This window comes from Cheilinus undulatus, linkage group 13, assembly GCF_018320785.1.
Source record: "Cheilinus undulatus linkage group 13, ASM1832078v1, whole genome shotgun sequence".
NCBI classification, from domain to species: domain Eukaryota; kingdom Metazoa; phylum Chordata; class Actinopteri; order Labriformes; family Labridae; genus Cheilinus; species Cheilinus undulatus.
In genome coordinates, this window is record NC_054877.1 from 13,783,404 (window position 1) to 13,808,285 (window position 24,882).

At 39.6% G+C, this 24,882-nt stretch overlaps 1 protein-coding gene across 1 annotated transcript; it reads right to left on the reverse strand.

The window, feature by feature from the left end:
* Positions 1-734: 734 nt before the first annotated feature.
* Positions 735-24,851, reverse strand: LOC121520575 (activin receptor type-2B-like). Its single transcript, XM_041804089.1, has 11 exons — positions 24,407-24,851; positions 22,286-22,493; positions 15,535-15,650; positions 15,016-15,167; positions 14,723-14,866; positions 12,500-12,643; positions 11,567-11,715; positions 11,309-11,423; positions 8,428-8,566; positions 8,043-8,173; positions 735-3,943 (listed from the first exon to the last, which is right to left on the reverse strand). The coding sequence occupies exons 1-11, from the start codon at positions 24,456-24,458 to the stop codon at positions 3,749-3,751; spliced, it is 1,545 nt and encodes a 514-aa protein (XP_041660023.1). The 5' UTR covers positions 24,459-24,851; the 3' UTR covers positions 735-3,748.
* Between the last annotated feature and the right edge of the window lie 31 nt (positions 24,852-24,882).

The window sequence follows — 24,882 nt, forward strand, 5'->3', positions numbered from 1 at the left end:
AGAATCCTGCCAGTTTTTAATGCCTGAACATAACATGTATCCAATATTAACCTTTGGCCTTAACCCTTGAGTACAGAGATTGCTCCAGATCCAAAGTCTTTGCAATTTTATGCTGAAGGACATTTTTTCTGAAATTGTTCCACAATTTTTAGAGTTTTCATAGATTGGTGAACCTCTGCCAATCTTTACCTCTGAGAGACTGCCTCTCTAAAATGCTCCTTTTATACCCAGTCATGTCATTGACTTGTTGCCAATTAATCTAATTAGTTACATTAATCTTTTCTGGATAGTTTTCATTAGTACCACTTACTTTAACAGCATGTTTTTGCCCCATCTCTTTTTTTTAGATGTGCTGCTGCCATCAAATTTAAAATAAGCCAATACTTTCAAACATCTGATATGTTGTTTATGTTCCATTGTGATTGAAATACTATTTATGAGAAATTCAAATAATGGCATTCAATTTTCTCGATATTAAAAGTGCCCCATTTTTTTTTAATTGGGGTTGTACATACAGTTACATACTGTAACATCCCATTGAGGGTCACAGAGAGAGAGATCCATACAGACACTAGAAGAACTATAAACTTCCACACAGAGATGTCCAGCCAGGATTCAAACCAGGAACCTTCTTGATGGGGGAGACAGTGCTAACCATTACACCACTACACCGCCATGTGGGAAATGTAAAACTGGTAAGTGAAGAAAAAACCCATGGATTTCAAATGTCATGGTTAATCAGAGTTTTGTCTTTATTTCAATATACAAAAAGATGGATGTTTTCTCATCTAGTTTATATTTCTAAGCATTTCAACTCACAGATAAAGTTATCATTCATACTGTTTTAGTGAAATCCAACCAGCACACACCCCACACACGCACGCAAACACACTTCACATAAACAGGGAAGGTCACACAGTTCAGTCAAACATTCACACTACAAGAAATGAACAATATGTCGACTGTAAATCAAGAAAAAAAAGGATTTTGCTTTCACAGGATTCACACATGAAAAGGAGGAAACCTTTTACATTTGTCAAGTAAATATATACACAATAATTGATATTTTTTTTCCATTTTTTTGAAGATGAGACTGATTCCATGTTAGTGTTACTAACAAGAGGTACTGCATGAGGTAACTGGTTTTTCCGTTCAGAAGAGCTGGGTGTAAGACAGCATTTGGAGGTCAACAACCGATCACGGCAGATTAGATTTCCTTCAAGATGGTTGTTTTTCTGGCACAAAACGTGAAAGCACCTGGGTTATGTTCAGCTTGAACACAACCTATAGCTGTTTTTTTTTTGTTGTTGTTTTGTTTGTTTGCTTCTATTATTGTGTATTTTGCTAAACATGATCCAGGTGTGATGAGATGATCCGCAGAGAGAGAACCGCTAAGTCACAGCTGAGTTAATGACTTAAAACTATGATATTCAGGTGAATATTGCTGTATAATAAATATTGCTGGACCTTTGGACCACGCACATGCCACTGTTTACATAAATGGGGCTGTGTTATCGATCAATCTTGATGTAAGAAACACATTGATGATACCCAAACAATAAAAACATTGCTCTGAATGCATGGATGTATTCTATCTCCCGCCCACCAACAACTGCACAGCAAGCGTCACAGGTTACTCTTAAAAATATCTTTCCACAGCACGAGTCAAAGCACAACAGATAGCCTGTGTGTCGTCCAACATGGCTAAACTATCACTAAACGAGTCTGAACATCACATCAGCAGGTTAATAATGAGGTAATACTGTTCAAACTGGCATTTTCCAGCGAGTGGCCCATCCAAGAAACCGCCAGCACCAAAAAACATCCGATTTTTTTGTTGTTTTCGATGACATACACACTAAGATTTCTAATGCAAGTGCTACTTACAGCTTCTGATCCAGAGCAACTGATACCAGTATCATAGAAATCAGCAACATGACCGCCATTCTTGAAAATCTGAAGAAAAATGTATATATATATATATATATATATATATTATGTATATATATACAAATATAAAAAGAATCCTCACAGGGCTCGTTGTTAAAATTATCTTTAAATATGTCAAGATGAAACTGAGAAATCCCTTTCTGCGTATGTGAAATGAGAAGAGCAACGCCCTGATATTGTATTGTTAAAAATCAGATCAGTGATCGGCAACTGTGTGTACAAGTCTATTTACAAGAATCTGCCTCTCTTCTTTTTTTTAGGTTTGTACAGCATTAACACCATGACAGCAAGTCAGGCTCTATTAAAAAAAGAAAATGTCCACAGACAAAGAGGCCAAAACGGCAATAAAATATCTCAACTACTAAAAACACAATAAAATACATAACACAACTTGATATACATGTAGAAAAAAGCCTGAGGTACTTGTCAGAATATCTGAGGTCAGTCTGGAGGAGTAAGCAGCTGAGGGCTTACCCAGTCAAAAAAGAAAACAAAAGAAAACAGAATATTAGCCTCACAATATCATTAGCGTTATATTAACAAAGAATACATGTACATCTACAAATCCTTGAGTATCCTGGAATAGTCACAGCAGCATAACGGACATTCAATGTATGGTTTTTCATGTTATGGTACAACTATGGCATTGCATTTGAGACAAAGGCAACCATTTGAGCTCTCCTTGCATGATGTACGGTGACTGAGGTATCTGGGGACTGATGTCCGACTGAGTCTATTGAACACAAACCCATGAAAATTAAAAAAAAAAAAAAAAAAAAAAAAAAAAAACAGACATGTTGCTTACTCAAGTATGGCCCTCGCAAGGATAAAACCCCCACTATCTGTCCATTATTCTTATTTAAAAACACTCTTTTTATCAATCTTCAAATTCTCCCACTCACACGCTCACACATGCACTCACACAGACAATTAAAATCAAGAATGTGTAACATTGCAACTCCAGACAGCATCCGTCAATGCCCCTGGCACTGGCAAAGGAGTAACTCTGCTTTACTACGATTAAAAACAACACGAAAAAATAATCCAGGAATATGTCCATGGTAGCTAGCTGGATAGCTTGGCTCTCAACGAAGAGAAATGTTCCAAAGAAGCCTACTGGATACCTGAGAGGTAGTTCCCCTGGGACAACAAGCATGTCCCGAATCTTCAAAAAAAGTCCACAACGTCCGATAACAACTGCTCAGCTCCCGTTTCAGCTCTTACGTTTAAACAGCTGTGCTCCGGTTCCTTTACCTTCTTTTCATTCTGAGGCATTCACAGGTTTAAAATAAGGGAGCACACTCGAAGTTTGTTTAAAAATCGAGAAGCTTCGACCCCTGAGGAAGATGAATATATTTTGTCTAACAGTCTCAAAACGGTTCCTCCGAGGTGTGCAGCCCGTCGTCCGAGGTTTGGAGCGAAAAGGTTCGTTTCATTTGGCCGCAGACGATCATGACCGATAGAGAAAAACAACAAAAGCATGAGGTAATAAAAAAGACTAACAATAAAAGAAATACATGAGGTAATGAGAACATTTAAGGTTTGACACATGGATGTTATCAGATGTGCCCATCGAATAACTTATTACTACTTCCAACACTACAGCAGATGGATGTGTTAGTAAAATCTGACAAAAAAAAAAAAAAGAAAAAATACCAGTATTGGGATTAAATATCAGCTGCATTCAAGTTGCTAGTTGTCGACGTTTTTATGCTTTTAAATATTCACGGAGATCCGCTGAGTTTGGGTTTTAAAAAAAGTAAGGAGCTCATGTAAGGGTCATGGTGGTGTCACCCATTCAGGTGCTGGACTCTTTGGGAGGTAGGTCCTCGTTGGTTAGAGATGTGACGATGGAGATGGGGCCGTCTGAGGTAGTGCTGCTGGTCGTCCTGGCGATCTGGCCGATGCGCTCCTCGACACAGCCAGCGGACAATCGTGCCTCTGCGTCGTGATCCCAGCATTCCTCGATGGTCTCGCACATCTGGCCCAGACCCTGGAGGAATAAAACAGAGCAAGCCAACAATCAGATTTATCACTTCATTAGAACATGGGAGTTATTCCTGACCCAAACATTAAAGCTGGAGATTCACTTGTTTTGTCCCCTGCATCTGTTTGGGGTGTCAGCTGTGCACGGCCCAAAATATAACATGACGCATTTGCAAGGTACAGTATGCACATAAACAGTAGGGTCAGTGTAGAGGCAGAGGGAATGTGACTGGGTCGACTCAACACAGCAAAGGGACAGAGACAGTAATGGTAGAAAGTTCTGACGGTATGCTCATAAACACAGTCTACAGCTATCTACATCTATACTCTAGTCCAGGGTTCCTGGGGGCCAACATTTTTCAAGGACAGAAAGCTGAGGGCCAGACATGATTTCTTGGATGTTCACTTATATACAGTGCTTAACAAATTTATTAGACCACCTGTCATATTTGTCTCAGAGACCATCCAGCATCATGAAGTGCTTTAATGTGGACTCTTTCATTTTCAGTGAGCTCTCCACGTTTTACCATTTTGAACAGGAATGAGGAATTTCAAACTGAATTCACCTTTTTTATACCCAAATCTGAGCCGGCTCACTGGGCTTCTCTAAAAAAAAAGTCAGGAATTAATCAAGCATAACATTCAACCACTAAAACTAGGCTAATTTTTCAGTTCAGGAATGCAATAGCTATAACTTGACATATTAATCAAGAAATACTAATGTCCTTTACTATTTTTTCAGTTTTTTTGTAAATCAGTACATTTGAAAAATCATGGATAACAATAATAATTATATTTTAGCATCAAAAATATCATTTCTGTTAAAGAGCTTCTACATATTGGTGTATTAACCATTACTGAAACATAAAAAATGATTTTGGTAATTAGCAATCCTGTGAATTTAGGGCAGCTGTGGCATAAACCTTACTTTGGGTGGTGGTCTAATAAACTTGTTAAGCATTGTATATATATATACGCCCTCACACAGAGTATGGCTTAATTAGCTACACTTTAGACAGAGAATTTATTTGCAAGTAATCTAAACAGGTCAGTCATGCTGTCCTTGTATCAGGTGGCATTTTTTTTCCGCATTTTTAAGGTTTTTAAGACCCACCGATGCTAAATTTACAAGACTGGAATACTCGTTAGAAACATTCATTCAGCATGGCTGTTTATGGCTTTAAAATGGCAACCTGTTGTCCACAATATCTGATCAGACCCCAGATTATTTCACCCGACATAGGATGAGTGCAGAGTTCAGAAAGAGAGCCCTCACCTCACCTCCTGAGTGAAAACTTGACTTATAAGCACATGTCTGAGCCAAAACAGACGTTCTTATGCATGTCCGTTCTCTCTGAACCCCCCTCACATCCCTGCGCGCGTCATGAAGTGGCGCATCTCTGTGTGTAATTATGGCTGTGAGTGCTGCACCAAGACCAAAAATGCCAATCTCTCATGTCAAAGGACAGCCTGTGTCCAGGTTAGGAATACATTTGCAGTTAAAAACAATTTGTATCTTATTATGAGAGTAATTTTTTTTTTTTTTGTTATTTTAATTTTTGACGAGACCTGGAGTTAAATACGTGTAGGATTTATGAACTATGTCCAGTTTAAACGTTAATGATCAAGACCATAATTGCACGTCATGTTGACATAAAATTAAATTGTATGTAAATATATGTAGTTGATATTAGTTTGGCATTACAGATTCTTAATAATGAAGGATTAAATCAGGCTGGCATTGAACTGAATCACCAAAACGAGATATGAAGTCTGCATTTGGAGCCGACGGACAATTATGCAGATAAAGTGTTTGCTATCCTGAGAGCAGCTGTTTTAATCCCCCACAGGGATAGAAGTTTGGTTTTACAAGGCAAAAACCTCTGACATTCATTAAGGTCTGAGATGCAGAAAACCTATCAGAGGTGTGGGAAGGGCTGGACTCAATGAGAGTCAATACAGCTGCGCACGGTGGTTAAATCCTTCATCTTCAACAAAATAATCAATATTAAGTTCGACAATAAATACTTCTCCTTCAGTCTTAAAAGTCATGCAGTGTGTATTAGCCTCTTTTTGGGCAGCATGTTTGCAGAGTTGAGGTGATCAGCAGTCTGTGTCTTTTTACGATGTTCCTGCCTGCTCTAAAGACAGTTCAACTTACCAAATCTAACTCATTTATTGCATAGTTATGCAACCTTTCCTTGCTGTAATTACAGAAAGATCATGATAAATGAGTGAAAATTTGTATTTTAAACACCTAAGAGGGTAAAAATTAAAAATTAATATATTTTTTAAAATTACCATCTTTTCTCCCAAATGTCTCGTGGGCCAGATGACACCTGCTGGCGGGCCGGAAGTGGCCCACAGGCTGCCATTTGAGGATTGCTGCACTAGTAATTTTTAGAGGCATGTTCGCATCATTGATGTGTCAAGGCCACAAAAAATACCAGTCAAATTACTTTATTCATTAGCATTCAGCTGCCTGACCATTACACCTACAGGGGCTGTAATGCAATTGTATTTAAACACATGTACTTAAATATGGTGTTTGCCTTTCTTTTGCAGCTATAGCAGCCTCCACTTGGAGTGTTTCTATGGTAATTTGTGCCCATTCACTTTGTAGAGCACTTATAAGGACAGGCACTGATGTTGAACAGGAAGGACTGGCTCAACCTCCGTTCCAGTTCATCCCAAAGGTGCTTGATGGGGTTAAGGTCAGGACTCTGTGTGTCAAGTTCTTCCACACTGAACTCATCGAACCATGTTTTTATAGTCCTTGCTTTGTGCACAGGAGCACAGTCATGTTGGAATAGAAAAGGTCCTTCCCCAAACTGTTGCCACACAGTTGGAAGAATAGCATTGTTTAAAATGTCTTGGTATGCTGAAGCATTGAGATTGGACTTCACTGGACATAAGCGGCTTGGCCCAAACCCTACAAAAGCCCAATACCATGATCCTTCCTCCACCAATTCACAGTTGAAACAAGGCAGTCAGGCAGATATATTACAATACAGTGAGATTTTGACACTATTACATTCCTAGAAAATACACCAGGCTGTTTTCTACTCTGCATTTTTTTTTTTGAGAGCACCCTGGGGGGCAGAATTGACAAAATGTGCATTCAGGTAGCAAGTATATGGGATGCCAGTAACCTAGTGCTTATGTTTGTATTCCCCACATACAGAGGCAGTTGTCCCTCAAGTGGGGGACTTCAAGGAAGCACCTCTGTACGTGGGGCATGCCAAAATAACCACTAGGTTATCAGCATCCCATATACTTGCTTCCTAAATGCACAGTTTGTAAATTCTGACCCTAGGGCGCTCTCAACCAAAACATAACAAAATATGCCAAATAGAGAACAGTTTGGTGTATTTACTAGGGATGTAATGGTATCAGAATCTCACTGTACACATATTAAATGCTAGACTTCTGTGACACGGGTAAAGATAATAAAGGCAGTAAAAATGCTAAATATAGCTCTTCACTTTTAGCATATATAGGTATTTCTCTACAATAATGGAGCATATCTGTGGGGAAATGGCCATTATTCAGTGTTTATGTGTTCTTAGGGTTTGTTTAGCTGGAGCTGTATTACCCACAGTGGACTGCTTCTCTCCAAGACAAACAGATCAGGTGATTAAAAAAAGTAATAACACAAAATGAAGCGCTTTCAGCCAACAAATACACACCTTTCCAACACACTTTGATTTAAACCTTGCATGTCCCTTGGCTCCACTATTCTTTATGTTCTGTTACAGCAGAACGTCCATTTTCTAAAACGTATTTTGCAACTGGAAGTTTGAGATGTGTATTGCACAGGCAAGCAAAAACTGCAACTTAGATGCTTTTCACACCACCTCTGCTGTGTAATTGGCCGTTTGGTAACTGCTAAAAATATTTTAAAGTTTATCATTCTGTAGGTTTTGTCATAATCTCCAGTTAAGATGTTATTGTCCTTGGAAAAAAAGTTAAAGCAATAAAAACATAACTGCTTCCAGAGAGCTGCGACCTTATATGATGGAGCTGTACTTTACTGGAAAAAAGGACGTATGACATCCTGGTATTTCTGTTGAAACTGCGGGGGCTATTCTTCCACTCTTACTCACAGGATGTTTGAGCCAGCAGTCCTTCATGACTGGCCGCATCTTCTTGTGCACGACCACATCCTGCAGATCCTCCAGGGAAGGATGTTGGCCTATTTCATCCTCGAACGGCAGCATGTACTCGCAAACCGTACCTGCAGAGGGGCAGTGAGGCAACAGGATGGAAAGCATTACACGGAGCTCAGGATCAAGGAAATAGTGCAGTGTTTGGAAAATCCACAACTCCTCCCTCTATCGAAAGACTAACAGCCCACATTACACCTCTAACCTGGATCAGATGGTTTCCTCAGAGCAGAGCAGAAACTAATCCTTTGTTTATTAGATCAGCCTGCAGCACAGTGACCTTTCACCTGTGGGTGAAGCAGCATTCCTGCTCTGTTTGACTCACCGTCGGTGTCTGAGCAGCGGGACACCAGCTCCCACAGCACCAAGCCCATAGCGTACATGTCTATCCTCAGGAAGGAGTCTCGCTGGAAGTTGATGGCTCCTTCCAGCACCTCTGGAGCCATGTAACGCCTTGTACCCACCTGAAAGGACAGTGGAGAAAAATAGAAATTAGCATGTGCATGAATGATAGCGACATTAGATGTAGTGGTGCAACAGATTACAGATAAGCCATAATAACAAACAACCCCAAGGCTAGGACTGCATGGGATCAAAGAATAGAAGAAAATATCATGGTGTAAAATAATCTTACCCACAAAAATATGTAAAGAAAATACAGTTAAATGTGTGTAAGAGTGGCATAGGGGCCATGGAGATCAAAATACAGGTGTTAAAATGATGCAGATTTTAATTCAGAGACTGTATTTCCCAGGATTTTAAACACGCAATCTAAATAAAAAGGATGTGTAGGATAGAGAAGAAAACCGCAGATGCAATACATTATTGAAATATGTGACAATGCAGTCGATGTGCCTTGAATTGCAGGTCTATTGCCAATTAGTTGCAGTACGAATAACTTTTTGCTGGCCGATCTGAAAAACCTTCCAATCCTGGACAACAATCCACAGTGCAAGAACTGTGATCCATAGCACACCTAATGTGCATGTTCCATTTTAAAACAGTGTGTCTACAGAAGGAATTTTAGCATTCAAAGGCAATTTACAGTAGATAGTATAAAATGAGGAAGTTTGTTTTTGGTATATTTAACGACTGCCAGAAAAACGGCAAACACATCTAACAGTGAGCCATTTAAATAAGTCTTTCTCAGACCCCAAAAGTGGGTCACAGACCTGTTTTCAATGAGTTGCCAGGGAAAAAAAATGTGGCAAAGAGTCCATGATGTAGGGAAGCCCTTTCATCATGCCCTATCCACACATGCAAGCAGCAAGCAGCAAGCATCAGTGACAACATCAGCTTAAATATACTTATTGCTGACAGCATACAAGCAATGCAGTGCAATGGAGGGTAATGCAGTGTAATGCTTTTCCCTCTTGCCCAATTCCTATTTTCCACTCCATTTCCCAATTGATATAGACAAGGAACAAAAAAAAAGAGGTAGATGACAAGGCATCAGGACTGTCTGAAGAAATATTTTTTTCTTTTCTTTCACTTTCCTCACTCAACAGAGCTTGTTAGCTTGCTTTATAAATTGGAGATAGTTGTGCATTAATAATATTCATATCAGGGTGCTGGTTTGGCTCAGTGGGTAGAGAAGGCACCCATATGCAGAGGCTATAGTCTTCAATGCATTAGTCAAGGGATCGATTCCCAATTTAAGGACTTTTTGGTGCATGTCTTCCCCCATGTTTCCAGTCTCTCTTCAGATGTCTTATCCAATTAAAGCCAAAAATCCTTAAAAGTGTTTAAAATGTGTAATATAATTAAAATATGCACTTCTAATACATTCAGATTTCAGCAAGTAGATTTGATAAATTTGTTCATTGTCTGCAGTCATGTATCAATCTCTAGATTACACACAAAATGTCTGTAGACATACTCAGAGACTTGCAGCCACTCCATGCTACCCTGCTGACCAATCATAGGGCTTGCATTCATAGTCATTTCAATTGTTAGTTACTGTTTTGAAGAGTCAAATCAGGCTACATGCATGGGCCACTGTGGATAACCCTGAACATACCTAATGTAAGCTGTAGTACAGATTCAACAGTCAAGAATAAATCAGGCTTTGGACAATTGGATGTTTTATAGTATGTACCAGCATGAGAGTTTGTGTGTGTTTAGCCTGATGTAAGTAAAAGATGTTCAGCTATGTCCTCTTATTTTGAGCTACCAATCCCCCCAAAATAAAACTTTAGAGATTTCCAATGAGAATGAAGCACAATACCTTATCTAATAATATATTCTGTAAAGCTAATATTTAAGAGAGACTTACAACACAGTAAAAAGCCTATGAATAAAATGAGGGTAAGAAGGGTGACAAGTAACTCAGAGTTTCAATGCAGTAAAGAAAGCTGGTTTCTCTCTTTTTTATAATTATTTTGGGCTTTTTGCCTTCATCCTGATACTACAGCTGAAGAGAAATTAGACACATGGAAAGAGAGAATGGGGGAAGACATGCACCGAAGACTGTGAATGGGCCCCTAGTGCAGCAAGGACTACAGCCTCTGTCTATGGGTGGCCACTCCAACAGAGCCAAACTGGCAACCAAAAAGCTGGTTCTTTATATGGTTAATCTCATTGACTCAAACTATGACTAAGACTGTGTGTCTACTACCTATTTTCATTAAGAGGAAAGACTGAGACTAGCCAAAAATATATCTTTGATGATAAAAACTCTGATGAAAAATAAGTTTAGTTTTCCACAAGGATACTAAAAAGAGACTGGCATGTAAGTGCTGGTCTGTTTGACATTCATAATTCATGATATTTCTCCATTGTGCATATAAGGTATGTCTGTGTTCCTATCAGTATATTTAAAATCAAGTCTTGATTGTGCTTTAATGATTTTTTTTACAGTCATACTAAAATACAAGGAAACAACAGTATGTAAAGGACACATGAAGGAAATGTCTGCAGAACCTGATGTGCACAACATAGCATTTTTGTTTGACCTTTAGAAATTAAAAAAAAAATCACCATGTATTTTCATTGCTGCAGCCATGCAGCAGCCATAACTTTCATAAGTTACTGCAAATTTGAGTACATCACAGACTGCTTATTCCGTGCAAATGCACCACACCAAACACTGACATCAGAGGGTAATTCACAAATAATCAGAGGTCCACAGGTAAAACTAGTCCTATGCAAATACTACCTCAGAGATTTTTTTTTTAAAGCTGCCTGGTACTTGAGTAAGTCCATACCTGTCCATGAGTGTCTCCGGGAGGTTTTCCTGGTTCAAATCGTACAGCAAGCCCAAAGTCTCCAATGACTGCAGTCAAATCATCTCGTATCATCACATTCTTACTCTTAAAGTCCCTGCAAAGAAAAGAGGGGATGAAAATGTTAGGGTATGCCAGAAGATAGCATAAACAACAGGAGGGCTGATAAAGAATGAGAGGATTTGTGGTTTTCAGAGGTATACGTTTAGATAAGTACAAAAAAGCTCATGTTTTTCCTACCTGTGTGCAATGGTGGGTTTGGGTCCCTCTCCCTTGTAGCTGGGAATGTCCTCATGGAGGTAGGCCAGACCACGGGACATGGTCTCTGCTATGAGACACAGCTCACTCCAGGTCACAGTGTTACCCTTCAGGTGGTCCGTCAGTGAGCCCTATGCACAAAACATTGGACAAACAGGGAAAGATTCAGGAGCAAGGATAAATAAGTGCACAAGAAAATCAAACTTGCTGATCCGTCGTTCAACCACAGCCCTGGGACAAATTACTTTTAGTCACAGTTTGCTTTCCAGTAGTGTGATTAAGTCAAGAAGAGTTACTAAAATTCACAAGACAGAGCTTAAAATATCATCAGAAATGCAAACTGGAAAAACATTCAAGCAAACAGATGACACATGCATCAAAGGCACTGCGACAATAAGTGAAACTAAATGTTTTTATGCGCTGCCATGAAAGGAAGGTGCGATAAGGACGAGCTTGAAAGTCATTACACAAATAATGAGATGCTGCATTTGTGGATTTGGTAATGATGTTTTAATCCTGTTATGATACATTAATAGCTTTTGTTGAGAGGACTGATGAACAGGATGTTCTAGTAGCCTGGAGCTGTTTAATCAAACTATTATTTCAGGAACACTTGCTGTTTTTGACATAATTGTCTGCATGATTCATACGCTACATGCCTTAAAAAGGGTATAAATCCAAGCAACACAATTTAATCACTTTAAGGTATAGTACTGGGTAGCACAGACGTGCCATAAGTAATAAAATCCCCTTTAATAAAAGCTGTGATGCTCTTTTGTCGAGGTAAATAACAAGCCTCTGCCAATATTGGAAAAAAATTGCAGCAGTTCATGTAAACATACAAGCCCCATAGCTCACTGTGGATTTGCTGTATATGGGAGTAGAGATATATGGGAAGACGTGCTCTTCACTCACCCTTTCATGAAACTCTGTGATCAGCCACAGCTCTGTCTCCAGGTTGGCTCCATGTTTCTCTGCAGCGATGTAACGCAGGAGGTTTTCATGACGCATCCCTGGAGTCATGTAAATGTCCCGCTCATTCTGCCATGACTGTTTATCCTACACAAACACATGTGAAAAGGAGAGTAAGCTTTCAGAATGATCATGAACAGGGTTGTTACAATACTAGATTTTTGGTTTCAGTACAAGAAGAAGAAGAAGAAGTCCTAGAGGCCAAACACTGAAAACTTTACTGTTTCATTTATCAAAAAAAATACATCCAGTCCATTTGAAACACAGCTAATTGAAACATTTTGGAAAGTTTCTAGCAATTTTTGATAGATTTCTTCTCCTACTCACTGATTTTTATCATTAAATCCTATGTGTCATCCTTACATAATTGAACTGAACTCAATGAAAGTAAAGGGAGGGGACAAAAAGAGAGGGGTTAGCATAATGTAGATCCAGGTATGGATGAAACTGTTGCCAGTTTTGGTGATCGCCACAATAAAATCTCCCTACAGCTAGTAGTACTGTTCAATCTTTACTCTCATTTAAACTGTCAACAATAACTGCCCATTTAATATTGAGGTAAATAATGTCTGGAAAGCATAAAACATAGATTTGTTTACCAAGGTAAATCCAAAAAACAAATCCACAGGTCGACTCTTGACATGTATAAAAACTTTTAGGGACAAAGAGACATTTCTGTCTCTCTTCTCTGCTCACAATGTGTCTTCTTTTAGAAAGAGACCACATTTCTGTCTAAAACCAAGAGCTTAGAAGAGCATTGAAAGCTTTTTCATGGCAGAGAAGATGTTGCTTTTCTGCCGTCCTGCTTCAGCATGGGGGGGTTGTGTGAATCTATATATACGATGGCAGCTTGTGGAGCCATTAGCACAGATGCAGTTTTAGAGTAGCAGTAGTTTTATCAGAAGTGGGCCACATTTCTTTATTAAAACAAGAGTAAAGAGCCACAGTGGAAGCTTGATGGAAAAGGTGTTTTCGCTATTCGGTCGACCTTCTTCGGTATGAGTTTGAGTTTATTACAGGAGGGTACTGCATGCTGGTACAGATTAGCTTGGATGTAACTGTAGGAAAGCAGCAGTTAAATCAGTTTTTGACTGCTTTTCTCTATTAAAACAAGAGCAAAGTGCCACACTCTAAGCTCCTCTTGGCAAAGTCGATGTTTTGCTTTTCTTCTGTTCCTCCTCGGCATGATTCGTTTTCTCCACATCACGCTTCACTAGTCATTGATATGGCAGGGTTTACCTGTCCAGCTAAATGTATTCCTGGAGCTGCCCATGACTACTACCGCATTTTGTCTCGTTGCTTTGGTTGGCCAGTCATGAATTTGACGACAGACCATCGTCCAATCACCTTATAAGAACTTATTGAAAAACGCTGCCCTTCCCAAACACTTTCTATGGGAGCTTTCCTAGATGGTGAAATACATCCATGCCATGGATGTATGAAACTATCTGATGTATGTCTATCTGATATGTCAGGTTAATGTCTAGACACAGGTCAGTACAATTGGAAAGACATAAGAAGGAAAATGCAACTACTTGACATACCTACCCAAAAGGGATGCACTACACTAGATTTTTTCCAATATCTGATATGCCAGTGTTTACAAATTAATTCACATCTTCAATATAGAAGTAAAACTTCAATCCTTAAAACACACTTTAAAGTTTAAGGGTCAAATGGCTTCAGCTGATGTAAGGTCTGTTAGTCCAGCCTAAATTGGCCTTAAACATACAACATATTTACCGCCAATGTATCAGTTGAAAATATATACTGAAATTTTATTATCTACAGATAATTAATTTTTAAGCTAATATCATGCCGATAACACCCGGAGTCAACTGAACAATTGTGACCTGCAGGTGAACAAATTCTTGACAATTTCTCAAAACATAGAAATCCTGTGTGTTTCCTTGTACAATATTCATATAAACATACTAATTTCATCCATTCATATGTAGGGCTCCCTTTATCTATGCGTTCATGGCTCAATAGGTGTACAATGTAGTTATCTACATGATAGAGGGGTTCATTTTTTTAATATCTCCTCACACCAAGATGAGAGTTAAAGGACTTTTTAAAAATAAGAGGCTTAAATTCACTGAAACTACAATGGAGCATGCAAACAAAAACAATCTTGATTATGTTGTACTACTCTTGCTGACATACCTGAACAGGGAAAATCTTTACAGCAACATATTCGCTCATTAATTGGGCCTTCCAGACACAACCAAAGCGCCCCCTTGCTTTGATTTCCAGCAGCTGTAGTGGTTTGAGACCCACCAGGGGGGAAGGAGGAGCTGGTCCAGGGTCCTTGAAACCAGAAAAGAAAATATAGTCAAGTATTGTTTTTCTGCTTAATCTATCTAAAGGATGTCAAACAAAAACTGTACACAGGAAAGTGAAAGACTTATTTCTCGTTCATATAAACAACTTAAAATGTAGGGTATGTCCTCTCTCACCTCGCTCAGATCTACGTGGCCATATGGAGGTTTGCGGTGGCGGTACATCCACAAGGCCAGGACGAGCGCCAGGGACAGCACGCAGAGAGGAAGCAGCGAGTACACCAGCACATTGAGCAGGGACGGCACTCTGGGCGGAGGCCGGATTTTCACTGATGAGGAGGAGCATAGTTATTACACAACATCTGCTTTACAGCATGCAGAGTATTTGGAGAGAAATGAGCGACCCTCACAGACTACAAGATGGGATGTCTAAAGAGAAGGCCACATTTTATCTACATTAGACAGCCTTGATCCTTTCTGAACGAGCCTATAAAAAAAGCATCAAACAGGGAAGTGAATGAGCGCTTAAAATCTCATTCTGCTCCAGCACATCAGTGTTTAATCATAATGTATACACAATTTTTTATTACAATGAGGAGCAGGGCTAAGCTGCACTCACACTAACCGCAGGGGGAAAAGCACAGACCTATTTTTGTGCTTGTGCTATACTGTACGTGGGATGCATTTGCTGCTCACCTCGGTTGCCACTGCCAATCATGTCAGGGAGGTGGGTGAATCGTTCATTGCAGTAGTTGCCCTCACAGCAGCAGAAGAAGACCTGAGGGTTTTCCTCCATAGAGACACACTCTTGCCTAAAATGTGAGATGACACACCTACGTTATTGCTTTGGTAAACAAACGTCACAAGCAGATACTTTTCAAACTGATGTACAGTAAAACTAGCACAGCGGTCGGAGATCTAGACTTGAACTCAAAGAACAAAGTGGGTGAAAGTCTGGCTGGGGTTTGTTTTTGTCTTTGCTTCTACATGTAAACCTCTTTACAATGCTGGTTAAAAACCCAGCAACTTCGATACTCATTTTGATACTAAGACACCAAAAATAAAGGGTGATTTTAAGTTTTTTAAAGACCAAAATAAATTGCCAGCCAACGCTGTTCTCCAACTACACAGTCTGATTTAATGTGGTCAATATGTTCCACTGGATTAAATTTGACTTAAAATAAGTTACCTTCTGTTTCATGAATTATCAATTTTAGCAAAAGAACTAAAACTTTGGGGCGCAGATTGCCTAGCAGCTGGGTTATGCCCCATGTGCATGGGCATCCAGCAGCCTCTGTCCTGCATGTCTCATCCCTACTCTCTTGTCCCTGTTTCCCACTCTGTACAGTGTCCTTCTTTCTGAAAAGAGGCAATAAAGTCCCAAAAATACATCTTAAAAATGCACTAAAACTTGGTTAGTAACTTCATTCCAACAGACCAGGATCAGAAAATTCCATCAATATATACTCATATCCAAGCTTGGCTTAACTGCTACATCTCTGCATGAATTAAACCTCTGGATCAATAGTTCCCAGTCTTTTCTGCCCCATCTCTTGTGCATTTCACTCATGCATAATTTCAGGGTATCCTAAACAGAAAAATTCCTTATTTACTCATTCACACTTGTCCCTCACACCAGGAGGGTTTTCCTGCCTGTAAGTCAGCTGAGGGGTGGAGGAGGGGAAACTACTGGGAAGGGCTCAAAACCCCACGTTTTTCATGTGGATCCCCGGAGGGTACCCACGTGAAAAAAGGGGAAACATTTCTGATAAAATTAAAATCCCAGTGATAGTTTTCATCAATACTTGTCTCTTTCTAGGTTTAAAAACACCTTACATATTATTTTTTTTTAACTATGCATTAACTATTCTGTAGGGGTGTTATCACAGTTTCAGATAATATGTGCACATCTTATTTTGAAATTCTCAGAGCAGACAGAAGCCCTTTTCAGACATGCAGCCCTGACATTTCCTGGAATTTTCAGGGTTTCCCACTAGGACTGGACAATTCAGGATCATCATCTCATTGCGGTTATTTTTCCAATATTGTAAGTTCCTCATCTAATGTATTTTCGACCAATACAAGTAACAATCATTGTATATTTTAACCAGCATCATAATAAATAGATTCAACTATGGCTGAACAAGTCTGATAATATATTTAATCATGATTATTTAAATGGATATTGCAAATTTGATATGCATTGTTGTATTGTAGGGAATGATTGTTTTTATGAAAAACAAAGAAAAAAGGAAAATAAGATTCCTGTAAACTATTCTAAAGAAAAAAAAATGACACTTCAATGTTTGCATGATGTGTACAGCATACCATCTCTGCTGCAAAAAAATGAAACAGAAGAACATATTGCAATTTAATTTAAATTTCGATTAACAGCCCAGCCTTATTACCCACCCAGCAAACTACCTGACTTGTCTGTCTACATTTGTCCTGCACAGCAGGAAGTTTTCCTGCAGTTTGGATGACAGCCATTAGAGTGGTAGAGGAAGGGAAATACTTGGAGGAAGCTGGGAATTTTCAGGGTAAAGTCAGGGTGAAAAACTCTGCTGTTTGAGCACAAACATTAAGCTTACTGAGGTAGTCAGGCAATTTTTAGAAGCTTTGTGCATGTGTGAATAGTGCTGAAGAAAAGTGAACCCAATCCCCAAGGAACCACATGGAAAAGGTTACAAATTTCTGTCAAAATTAACATCAATTTTGATTTTTTTCATCTATAAAGGTCATCTTTTTCTGTTAACATCCCTGAAACCCATGTATAAACCAATCATCATGAATTTAGTCAATATGTACAGATCTAATTTTGACAGCTGCACACAGTCTCACTCCACCACAAAGATCTTTTGCACCCTTAGAGGGACCACAGGTAGGAAGGAATCCGTGCTTAACATTATACCGGATTTAAAGAATGATTCACTTTTTTTCCCTACAAGGCTAGACTTCACTTCCTACATATTTCCCATAGCTAACCAGCTGATTTGCCATCCTCCATTTAGGTTTGTAAATGATTGATACTTCAGTCCTTTTCTTTGCCACCTGCTTCAAAATGACACAATCTTTTTAATGGATGATTGCTGGTATCTAAAAACATAAAGGCTTTAAAAAATACTACATCTATATCATGAGACAGTGGCAGTAGGTGGGCACTCTCTTGTTCTTTAAACACTACCAGTATTGTTTAAAATGTAAGCATTGTGAGTGAAGCTGTTTTTCTTCAATATTTGATAACTGGAAAATAAGAAATTGACATTTATGGGGTTTCTAGTATCATATCAAAGTTTAAAAATTCTGGTTTTCCTTACAATCCCAGTCTAAATGGAAGAAATATATGATCAACATTTTGGTATGACTTTCTCCAGTTCAGTCAGTAATATCTCCTCAGATTGACAGAGACCTGATCCACTCCTTTGCTTTTCATTTTCTCTTCTGTTGTGTACTAAACTGACCAGAGTTCGTTTATCCAGCGTCCCTCTGCTTTCCCTTACGGTTATAATTACAGCCAACAGTATTTCATGCTGAAGCTATTTCTCCTGAAACCATCAACAAAATTTGTACCCGTGCCTAAACCTGCAATTTGAACACATCCAATTTCAACATTTCTGGAATTACGCTCCCAGTTCAGTGCTGTCCATGCTGATTAAATTAAACATACCACTGTGTCAGGCATAATAACAGTCTTTATCCTTAAACTGCAGGTCAATCTGAGTTCTGGTAATTTAGGAGAAAGTATGAAATATTCAGTATTTAGTAACAGTAGAAGGTTTTGAATTTCCTCACAGTGCTGCACTGATTAAGACTCATTTAAAATCCTACTTCTTCCTGACAAACCCATCACTTTCGGGGGTTTTGCATCTTTCTCCCATCATGAGGCTGTGGACTTCCATCTGGGCTCTGCACTCCCTGTGAACTTGATTCTTTTATAAGTCCATGCTAAGTTAATTTGTTTTGCTGACCATACACTCTGTATTAAAGGCCATATTTAATTATTTACTATCTGTACAGTGTGTTGTACAGATGCTTTCATGTAGGTCTGTTCCTTTAAATTGGGTTTTATACATGTTGTCTAACCTCTTATAGAGAGCAACAGCTAATTAAAAGTAGAAAGATATAATTATATATGCTCAATATAGAATATACTGGGTCTTTGCAGTGATTACAAAGGACTATTATAAAAGTCCACTAGCTGTAGAAGAGACTACTAGAAAGACAAGCTTGTCATCCCATTCTTTAAGATGTATTTTGTACACTTCTCTGAAAGTTTTGGTTGTAAATCAAACATTAGTGGTGGACAGTTGATCAGAGAAAAATAGCAATAGCAAACTATGGACTTGAGCAAAGCCAGGCAAAACAGGTATTTTTTCAAAATGCAGACATTTTATAGAGTATGAATAATTCAAAACTAGAAGGTTAAGAGTATCCGGGGCTTGAAATGCAGCGTGTTTGTACTTCTGTGTGAATGTTTGGGGTCTAATAGGGATGTCACAGTACCAGAATGTTAAGATTTTGATACCATCAAACAAAATCAGTATCTTTTTTGATACCAGTGCAACAAAAATAGGCATTCTAGGAACCCTTTATTGGGGGAAACAGAATAAACAGTGCCTCTGATTGTTCCCAGAAATATAAAGTCATCTTTAAATTAGTCCACCTCAATTCGCACTTGTAATCCAGTTAAACCAGCATGTGAATTTGAATGGAGCACCGCTGTTCTCTGCTTCACTCCTAGGAGCTTGGGTTAAAAAAATACAGCGGAGGATTTGAGGGTTCCTTTAAAGCTTTTTTTAAGCACTCAGTCCTTAAAAATCATGGAGATCGCATCAACTTACATCGAGTGGTATCAAAAAGTACCAAAGTATCAAAAATGTGCCAGCCTGGTCCCATACAGGTAATTTTTTTTTTGCTGGTTACTGTATGGAATGTGCTGCAGATTTAGAGCAATAATATCATGGTGAATACTCATAGATATCATGGCATTATTTGCATATTTGGCAACCTCTGTAGCTTAACACATCATGCTTGTGTTGGTCCTACTTTATGCAGAGTTTCTCTGCATGCAATCCTCCTTTGCTTAGAACTGTACTATACTCTCACAAGGTTCACACATGCTTTCCAAGGTCAAATTAAAGAACCTTCAAGGAGCATATTCAAGCATTTCCAGCACCACGATATTCTCCAAAGAGAAACACATCTTTTTTTATGTGAATATCCCTCAAATATATTTTATCAGCCAATTGTTCAGTCAGATTTCTATTTTAGCATTAGAAGCACACAATTACAAGCCAATATCCTAAATGAAATCCCAACATTAAAGTTCATGCATTTTCAAGTATTTAAAGCACCTGCTTAACCCTGCACTGCACATTTCTTGAATTTCAGGTGTATTTGAGCCTTATTTATTGTTGAACAAAAACATTAGAGCAACCTGGCTGCAGAATCTCCTTTTATCATAATTACTAATATGGTTTATAGTCAACTTAAGTTGTACTGAATTATATTTATTTTCATCACATTGTATCGTCTTTATCATAAATCTTAAATGAACCGCATCTAACTTCGTAAATCTTCTATTTTCTTTATGTACATCTTTTTTAATCTATCTACTTATTTATATTGAATATCTAGAATCCTGTAATGGCTCATTTCCATTCATATCAATAAGTAAGTTCTACTTGCCAAGAAAATGAGACTTTAAAAGTGTTTCTGCACATCTCCTGGGTTTCAACACCATCTCTAATGTACATGTGCATTCTGCTTTAAATTTTTAAGGACATGCACAGCCAATGCTCCAAACAATGATGCAGGGCACATTTAGCATCCCAAAAAAGCTAACGTTTGAACGGATGGAACCTAACAGCTTTCTCTCCTGTTTGCTTGGTGAGTAAACAGAAAATCGAAACATTGCTTTATATATGTATATTTCCACCTTTAATGTTCTAATCAGGAATAGCTGGCCTTTAAAAGTTTCCATGAAAAATTTTTAGTGTGCTTTGATTTTGGCAACCCCATGGACATAGTGATGCCTCTTGTCTTTTTACTGATTTGAGCACGAAAACAGGGAGTTAAAAGTATATCTGCAGCCAATCAGGACATACTGCTCATTTTAAAGCCTCTTACACAAGCTTTTGGTTTGTTTTGATTTGCTTTTGGCTACTACTGCAAATAAGTTGGTACCTCTTGTGTATAGATAGTGTCTTCTTGCAAGAAAAATCCTATCCTGCTTTTTTCCCAGTCAAATGTATTCCTCTTTGCAAATGTTTGCATTAAAAAACATAGCACCCCCAGGTACCCCCAGGTGCCGATAACCAGCTGCTTGATTGTAATCATTGAAGGCAATCTCAATGCAGAAAGATATCGAGATGAGTTTCTGCAACCAGTGGCAATCCCATATCTCCAATTTCTGGGACTGAACTCTACTCTAAAGATGACCCCCCCCCACACACACACACACACACACACACACACAGAGCAGGGTTTATCAGAGACTACCTTCAGAATTTAAGAGTGGCGAGGATGGAAAGGCCTGCCAGCTGCCCTGACCTTTAACCAACACAACCACAAATGCTGGTTGAAGACTGGGATGCCATCCCACAGCCGTGTGTGAGCAGGCAGCATGAGGAGGACATGCCAGGCTGTTGTGGCTGTGTATGGTTCTTCCACATGCTACTGAGGCTCCTGTTTGTCAAATGAAAAAATTGTTAAATTGCCAATACGTCTTGTTTCTTCAAACTTCAATCATCCAATCCACCAAACACCAAACAAGAGTCAACTGTAAAATAAGCTGTTTGGTATTGGCAGAGAAGATTTGGCAAATTGTTCATGGGCACAACCCACATACTCAGCTCTGCTGCTCATCCGACAAATGCATGTTCCTTACAAATGTCGCACCATTTACCAGGTAAATAAACAAGCCTCTCAAAATGTATGATTTATTGCCAAGAAGCACTGTTACAACTGAGAAATAGTCTACCAAACACAAATTTCCTTAGTTTTTGTGCTAAGTTTACATAGAAATCTTTTATCTCCTATTGGTAGTTGGGGTTGCTTCTGCAGGTCTATATCAGTTCAGACCAGCTAAAAACCTTGTTGTTTTAAAGCATTTAAATTCACAAAATCTCCCATTTTAAAGGTTGTAATGTGACAGTTTTTTCTCATGTTTGCTTGGTGAGTTATTCAAGTAATAGATCATCAAAATGTTGTTGGTTTCGGGTAGTTTCCTGTGAATTCATGAGTGAATTTCAAGTTGTTTTCTTTGAGCTGTTATCCCTACCCCTGAGATTGCCCCAGGTCACCCACATCAGGATGTAGTGTACCCGATGTGTGCACTGAAGCAGATATTCCTACTGTACTCACTGCCTCTCACTCCGGTACGAGCGAGACACCTGAAATATAAATGTAAAAGCTTGGCGGTCGTGACCTCGCTCGCTGACCCGACCTGTCATAGCAGTTGAAGTCGTCCAGCCAGCAGCCTTTCTTCACCAGCTTGATGGTCCCTGAGGAGTTGAGCCAGGAGGCATAACAGTGCAGTCGCTTGTCCTTCTCCCCCTCGCAGCGCTCGAAGCCGCTCTGGTTGGTCCTCTCCGTACGCCAGTTATCATTGTAGTACACGCACTCCCGGGTCTCCGCTTCGCCCAGACTGTACCCTAAAGACGGACAGAAGGCCTCAGTCAGCTCACATGGTAATGAATTGAATCTCAACAGTGGAAGGAAGCACAGACATATGGTGCAGGATCCGCTCGATGCCATGAAGAGGAGACATCTCTGAGCTGAGCCTCTATCATCTCTCTGGCACACGGCCAAGTTTGGGAGCCCTCTGTAGTAAAAAGGGAGCTCCTCTGGGCTAAGAAATTGTTGCTGAATAGTAGTTCAACCTAATCCCATTCACTAAAAAGATCTTTTCAGGGAGTAAAAAGAAGGAAAATGGCAGAATTTAATTAGCTGTAGAAAACAATAGTATGGCCTACTGTGGTATAGGAACACACCACACCGGGATGCCACTTCTTTAGATAAGGACTGAAGAGTGTGACACATCTGGAAAGACAGATAAGACCCTCTTCTTTGAGGGCTTTTACTGTCATTTAGCAGGAAATAGTCCCCTATAACCAAGCTGATATGTAACAATAGCTGTCAGTCTCCTGCTGTTGCAAAACTCCCAGGTTTTTATCTCTATGGATTCAATATTTGACACACACTTCAGCAACACATGTAAGACGCGTTTGGGTGAATAAAGGAGCTGATAACATGCCGTGCATGTCATTCACAGCACAGCTTGGACATTCATCTTTGTTCAGAGAAAAAATAGTGCGTGTCTCTTTAAATCCCTGCCTATAGGAGAGCTGCCCATCCCCCAGCGTTACCCCCACCGACCCATTACACTCACTGAGGCACGCATCCACTTACACATACATGCATTTAGTTGTCCAGCAGCTTACAATGGGGTTTCACTATAGCACATAGGGATGCATGAAAGCACCCAACATAGTGCTCGTTATTTAGGATGAAAGGTAGTAAAGACAGCACATACATACACAGAGCACTGATGCTCAATGCTCCATTGAGCCGAGATGGCATTTCTGATATCTGTGGTCACATGAGCTGCGAGGACTTTTACTACAAGATCATTCCCCAACCCCCCTCCCCCTGTCACTAACCGAGGCTTACAACACAACAACATGAATTCAGGAGAAGCAGCTTACTATACACTCTAATCTATAAACCATAAAGGCATTAGCTACAGCGCAATTTGGCACACAGGACTCAGCTATGCCTCAATGAAAATTTTATCACAGTTCGAGGAAATAAAAGCTAAAATATTGCTTCAAAAAGTGGGTGGTATTGTTTACACAGAGGGTATTTGGTTGTAGTGTGAGCTGCTGAGCAAAGGGGTGGAAGTAAACACGTTTTGGGCGAATAGTAAAACGTCCCATTTGAGTTGCAAACAAAAGAAAAACAAGGCTCATGCTCAATTTCACGTGGTGCAAATTCAGTGTGTAACAGTAACCTCAATTCAGGGTAAAGACCTGGCTTCAAGCTAACAGCTGCTGTCTCCTCAGATCAAATTGATTTATGACAAGAGGGAGAGAAAGTGTGTTTTCAAAGGTTCGAGCTGCAACCACAAACACGACCTGAGATATACAATATAAGGTTTCAGGATGTTGGTGCAGCTGCTGCTTTCTATTCCTGCCACTGGTAAAGAAAGGCGACGAGGACGCAACAGTTTTAATTAAGGGTGGATTTTAGACGTATTATTCGACATAAAAGGTAGAATTCATGTTGTTTAAGGCGTTAAAGTAGGCAGATTTTGCTGCAAAATAATGACCCCTTGTGAAATAGACGTGTTAAAGGGGCAAGCAGAGCAAAGGCGATTATAGCTTGGAGAATAAAATCCCCACAGCTGAACGACGGTATCCGCTGCCAACAAAGTTTAATCAGCCAACAATCGTAAACTCGTTCGCGGGTCGGAATTTCAAACACTCACAAAAATGCCTCAGCCTTGGGACCGGGCGACACGACGCTCCAAAACTGTTGCAAAAAAAAATCAACAATAGCCGCTTACCTGCGCATAAAGTTCCCAGAAGAAGTGAACAAGTCAGCCATGAAAAAGACATGTTCCGTTTCAAATACAGGACAGAGATTTCCCCCGCTTTCCGTCGCGAACATTAAAACTCAGGTTGTCCGAAACATCAGTCCAGGATCAAAACGACCACAGGCCTCCGGTCCCCTCGGCAGCCTAACCACCACCACCAGCAGCAGCTCCACCACCACAGCGCGTGTCAATAGCCGCGTCGCTGCAACAATGTTGCAAGAAAAGATAGGAGCGATTAATTCACTGCCAGACTCTTAGTCCACTACAAGGTGCGGCATTTCGCTTCCGAAGTGGATCCAGAAACCGAATGGGATACCGTTAAACCACCGGAGACGACAACTCAGCGCTCTTTTTGAGGTTATTCAGTTGGATAGTAGCACCACTGCATCGGGAGGTCGGTCGGGGTTTACATGCATGTTACTGATCTGTGTCCAAAATGGCTTCTA

Coding starts and splice junctions, on each gene's coding strand:
- LOC121520575 (XM_041804089.1), bottom strand. CDS start 24,458: ATGTCTTTTTCATGGCTGACTTGTTCACTTCTTCTGGGAACTTTATGC. Junction 15,651..22,285: donor GACTTCAACTGCTATGACAG/GTCGGGTCAGCG, acceptor CTCACATTTTAG/GCAAGAGTGTGTCTCTATGG. Junction 11,424..11,566: donor AAACCCACCATTGCACACAG/GTAGGAAAAACA, acceptor TTTTCTTTGCAG/GGACTTTAAGAGTAAGAATG.